The sequence below is a fragment of the Pollicipes pollicipes genome, unplaced genomic scaffold (assembly GCF_011947565.3).
Source record: "Pollicipes pollicipes isolate AB1234 unplaced genomic scaffold, Ppol_2.1 Scaffold_4740;HRSCAF=5597_pilon_pilon_pilon, whole genome shotgun sequence".
In the NCBI taxonomy this organism is placed as follows: Eukaryota; Metazoa; Arthropoda; class Thecostraca; order Pollicipedomorpha; family Pollicipedidae; genus Pollicipes; species Pollicipes pollicipes.
Window position 1 is genome coordinate 20,952,965 of NW_023596545.1, and position 5,702 is coordinate 20,958,666.

General features: G+C 58.6%; 1 protein-coding gene across 1 annotated transcript; it reads left to right on the top strand.

Moving 5' to 3' along the window:
• Nucleotides 1-4,393: 4,393 nt before the first annotated feature.
• LOC119098049 (uncharacterized) lies at nt 4,394-5,422 on the top strand. Its single transcript, XM_037220978.1, has one exon. The coding sequence runs from the start codon at nt 4,394-4,396 to the stop codon at nt 5,420-5,422; it is 1,029 nt and encodes a 342-aa protein (XP_037076873.1).
• Nucleotides 5,423-5,702: the final 280 nt, after the last annotated feature.

The following is a 5,702-nucleotide window of genomic DNA, read 5'->3' on the forward strand; positions in this document are numbered from 1 at the left end:
GACGCATGATTACCTTCAGCTGGCATTTCAGAGCCCATCTTGCAGGCCGTTGTCGATTTTTCCCAGCCATTACAACCCCTGGTTAGACCTTCGGACCCTTCCATAGGCTTCTTGATCGCTGTTCGAGACTGGTACGTGGCGCCCCTCGGACTTAATGCGTCTGTGAGGAGGGGGTACACTCCCCAGTCTCTACCCCCCCCCCCCCCCCTCCCCTCCTCCGGCCGCCCCCGCGTACACTGCTGTGTAGAGATTTCGTAAATATATTGCTGCGCTGGATCGGCAGAATCGTCGGTTGCCGACCACCACTGGCAGGTATTTTTCATACATGTGTTTCTAGCCAACTAATGCAAACAATGTGAACAGTAGCGCTGACAGAATCCGGTTGGTTCATCTTATTTCACGACATTCTGGAGCACAAGCGACATATTGAAAAACGCGTTTTACGTCTGCCGATTGCCATCTGATAGCGTAAGGCCGCAGGGTGCTTGCTCCCTCGTTTTTATCCCATTATCTCCGCTTCTAGAATATGTGGTGCTGGAGTTGTCTTCAGAGCTGTGACACCTTTGTTTCTGTTACGTGACAGTTCCTTAGATGTGAATTTCATGTACTATTCCTATCTCTATCTCTATGTCACTGAAGAAAGTGTGTGTGTGTGTGTGTGTGTGTGTGTGTGTGTGTGTGTGTGTGTGTGTGTGTGTGTGTGTGTGTGTGTGTGTGTGTGTGTGTCCGTTGGTTCACCTGCGGGCCAAACGTTCAGAAGTTTTTTTGCATGAGACTTGCCCACGACAGAGACCTACCGGCTGCGCTTGACAGAGTTACGTCAAAATTCTGCATTTCGCAAAAATGAACGCGTGCAGAGCAAAAACAGAACGCCAAAATCCCGCAGGATTAACACTGGCGACCCCGATTTTGCGACTTCGGCCGAAGGCCCGACACGCCTCGCTTTCCGGAGCCGTATCTCGGTAACCAACGGTCGCAGCGACACGCAATTTGCACGGTGCAATAGAGCATGGAGTGGGCCATCGCAATCGGATGCGTTTTTGGCGCCACGTCATGTTGTTGTTGACAAGATCAAATCGGCCGCTTTTGATGCGTTTTTGCGTTGACCGTTGTATCTCGGCCCGGCAAAAAGGCAGATGTCTGAATTTTTGTTCCCAACATTCCCAACTGAAGCGGCTACATGTTCAGTTTGCATTGGGAGCTTTTACAAACCACCGTTGCGCTGCAACTTGCAGGACAAATTGCAGGATGCCAAGCTATAAAAAACGGCGCCGAATACAAGCCGCTACTGTCAAAACGATGCGTGATCTAGCGTTGAAACTTGCCTCAGTGTGTCGGCCAATTTGTCCTGTCTCTAATGCACCCTTTGGTTGACCGCATTTCAAAAACTGTCGCTGGCAAATGAGCATAGACTAAGGGGTTCCATGACGACTTTGTCGTCGCGACGGCGGCAGGCTGCTGTCCTGACTCCAGGCGTACGCCCTGGACGATAAGGGCCAAAATGGGCGTTCGCGCGGCGAGCTTTCAACTTTGTTCATTAAGCCCCGCTTTACATTAAAGAAGAAGCAAGCTAGCTTGCCTTCATGCTTTCTGGAAGTTGGCCGGCAGACGGCGCGGGGGGGGGGGGGGCGCTGCGGGAGCGATCTCGGTCCAGGCATGGCGGTCGGCGGTGCGCTGCGCGTTGCGGTCGCCGTGCGCGCACAAGTGTCGGTTTTGTTGCGACGGGCGGAGTTTGAAAAACCGAAGCCGAATTCAAGCTGCCACCGTCAAAACCATGCGTGATTTAGCTTTGAAAACCACATAGGCGTGTTGGCCGGCTCATTGTCTCTCTTTACCCCACCTTCGCTGATCGCATTTCTGCACATGTCGTTCGTAAATGAGTCTGGATCGATGGGTTACACGGCGGCTTATTGCGCCGCGACGGGACGGCGTCGTTCGGTGTCTCGGCCGACGCCGGAGTTTGCTTCCAGGTTAAACGGCCGTCTGATGACGTGTTAGCTGCCGAAATTTATTACCTCCCACTGATTATGTCATCTGGCACTAAAATCTCGACAGCAATGGGTTACAGCCACGACGCGGGTATGGCACGAAAAGGTGTACGGTGCGAAAGGGTACGGTCACACGTGTCACGTGCCACATGCTTTTTCTTTCTTCCACGGGCTTGCAGGTTGTGTGCCACAGCTCGGCTTTCTGGTGATACATTGGCTGTTTTGGGTTTCTGATTCATTTGATGATCAGGGTGTAATTTTGGTGATGGAGGTGTCGAATCTAGATGGTGCTTAAGTTAATGTTCCTGAACGGAGTCGTGATGCCTTACTGCGCACAATCGCGGTGCCTTCGTGCTGATCTGCTTCCGTTGTGAAATGTGGCGCACCTCGCTCGCCGCGGCTCGGACGGCATCCTTTCGGTACCGGCGAGCGATCGCTGTACAATAGTCCGTGCTGCGGTGTGATGCTTCAGTCGGCGAAGATCAGACGCATCAAGAGTCAAGTTGCATATCGACGTCGGCTGGAGGTAAGATGTTGGCGAAGTAAGTCTGATGTTCACCGATTAGCAATGCCCTTGTTCCTCAATTGGATAATGCGAAGCTGGAAGCAAGTCGGTTAGATCCGGGCGAAATAAGACTAATGTTCGCCGATTGGCAATGCCGTTGCTTTCCAGCTGAGCCCCCCCCCCCCCCACCCCCCGCCAAAAACAGAAATATGTCGTAGCGCGCAGCGGTATTCCATTCGGTGTGGCACGTCAGAAACAACCCGCTCGAGGTTCCGTCATGGCCATGACCTTTGCCTGTTAAAATCCTTGATGAAATCGTGCACCGCACAGCGCACAGTGTCATCTAGCAAGGTAAGCGGCAACCCGTTTTCAGTGGCGCCCTTTATAACGCTGATTGTGCCTCCGGTCTGTGGTGCTGCCTGCATTCATAGACAAGGCCTGTTCTCTAGCAGCTGAAATGATATTAATCAATCACGTGCTGTGATAAGCCAAAGAATCATTCGTAGGACAGATGGTCGATCAACTCGATTGGATTCTTATTGATACGATTTGCGTAAATTTTCGCTCGCGCCCATGGCGTGCAATTATCGCACATGTGGTGTGAATGTTGCTTCGAGTGCGGGCGCCATGTTACCGAAAACCCGTGCAATATTCTGTCGGAGCCACGACCTTTCATATGGCATGGTTCTGACAGCACAATGGCTGACCAATCACATGCCGTTGTTGATATGCCATTGCTTTCCGATGAATACTCGGCGTGTGAGATTCGTCAAGAGAAGGCTCCATCTACCGCATTAAGTGTGAATACTGCATGCGTTAACTCTGCATTTGATCCTTTCCAGGCGACGGGCGATGTGGCAACCGGCGAGCATCCCACTGCGGCGGCGGCGGCCGCTACCGCCACCGTCGCTGACGCCGCCGCTGCCTGCGCCTGTCCGCGAGCCTGGCGTTGCGGCGCTGGGTCCGCAGCCCGAAGCCGTCGTCACGGCCCCGGCGCCGCCCGCTGCCGACGCGGCCGCCGCCTCGGGGCCGCCGCCGCAGCCCGCGACTAGAGCCCGCAACTCTCGGCAGATGGCGAGGAAGAGGGCGGCGAGGGCCTCAGAGACGGGACCGGAACGGACGAGACGGCTCTCCATCAACGCCGCAAGTACAGCTTCTGCCCGGCGACAAGAGGCATCGCTGGAGCGGCAGGAGTGGAACGCGCGGAACGCTGCCCGCCTTATCGCTGGCCGGCAGGAGGCGCGGCAGCAACGCGCCGCGCGCCGGGCAGCGCTGCACTATGCCAGAAGCACGTTTGTGACGCCGCCCGAAATGCAGTTGGGCCAGATGGAGGTCGTGTGCGCCCACTGTGGCGCGCTGCGCTGGTGACAGGAGTCGCCCGGCGCCTGCTGCCGCGACGGCAAAGTGGCTCCGCCTTGCCACCCGCCGCTGCCTGAAGTCCTGTGCCAGCTGTTTGAGCCGGAGTCGCCACACCATCAACACTTCGTCACCAACATGCGGGCGTACAACAGCGCGTTCCAGCTGGCCAGCATGGGCTGCAAGGAGGTGCATCAGCCGGGCTGGAACCCGACATTCGCGGTGCATGACAACACGTGCCACCGTGTCGGCAGCCTGTTGCCGGTGGAGGGCGCGCAGCCCCAGTACCTGCAGCTGTACTCTTCGAGCAGGGACTGAAGGCGCGTGCCAAAATCTTCACCACCTTGCAGCCGAATGTCATGCGGCTACTCCAGGGCATGCTGCACGAGCGCAACGCCTACGTGCGAGGCCTGCGCTCGGCGATGGAGCTGCTGTGCGAGGCGTGCTGTTCATCACCGTGACCTGCAACCCGCTGTGGCCGGAGATCACCGCTACTCTGGAGCGCCAGTACCTCGGACAGCACGCTCAAGACCATTCTGAGATCATGTCGCTGGTGTTTCGCCAGAAGGTCCGGGCACTGATGACGACACTCCGGCAAGGCGGTGCCCTCGGCCGCGTGCGCGCCTCCATCTACACCATCGAGTGGCAGAAGAGGGGCCTGCCGCACGCGCATATCGTGCTCTGGCTGGCGTCGGAGGACATGCCGCGTCCCGACCAGCTGGATCACTTTGTGCGCGCCGAGATCCCGGACGCCGACGCCGAGCCGGAGCTGCACGCCATCGTCACCACCAAGATGGTGTACGGACCGTGCGGCACCCTCCGTCCGACGGCGCCGTGCGTGGTGGACGGAGCGTACAAGAAGCGGTTCCCGAAAGCCTTCAAGTCCATTACGGAGGTGCACGACACGGGATACTCCCGGTACCGGCGCCGCAGCCAATGTGGCGGAGGACGCACGGTGCAGCTCAGCGGCTGGCCGGGCGGCGCCGTCGACGTCGACAACCGGTGGATTGTGCCCTACAATCCGTTCCTCAGTCGCGCCCTGGACGGCCATTTCAACATGGAGATCATCACCCACGCCGTCACGTGCATACGGTACGTCATCAAGTACGTCATTAAGGGCGGAGATCAGGTGATGTTCCGGGTGTCGGCTGGGGACGAGGTGGTGGACGAGATCGCCACCTACCAGCAGGGCCGCTACCTGAACGCCATGGGGGTAGCGTGGCGGCATTTCGGCTACCCTGTCCACGAGCACCAGCCGCCAGTGCAACAGCCGTCCGTCCACCTGGGCGGCGACGACCAACCGCTGCGCTTCCGCGCCGGCGTCAGCCCGCGTCAGGTGGCGGAGGACGCTGGCACCGACACCAAGCTCACCGGCCTCTTCAAGCGGTGCGCGGAGGACGAGTTTGCCCGGACTCTGCTCTGCCACAGTGTGCCGCGCTACTACACGTGGCAGACGGGAGCTCGGTGCTGGCGTCGGCGCCGCCGAGGCAAGCCGGACGTTGCCGGCATCTTCGCCGCGGAAGCCATCAGCCGCGTCTACACCGCCAGCCCACGCGCCGGGGAGGAGTTCTAGCTGCGCCTGCTCCTCCACAACGTGCGTGGGCCGTGCACCTACGAGGAGCTGCGCACGGTGGATGGACAGGTGAGCGCCACCTTCAGGGGTACATGCTCGGTACACGGCTTGCTGGAAAACGGCCAGCACTGGTACCGGACCATGGAGGAGGCGGCCGTCGTCGCCCTCCCCCGCCAGCTGCGGCGGCTGTTCGCCGTGATTGCCGTCGAAGGCCGTGTCAGCTGCGATTTGCTGCGACTGTGGCACACCTTCCGGCACGCCATGACCGAGGACGCACGCC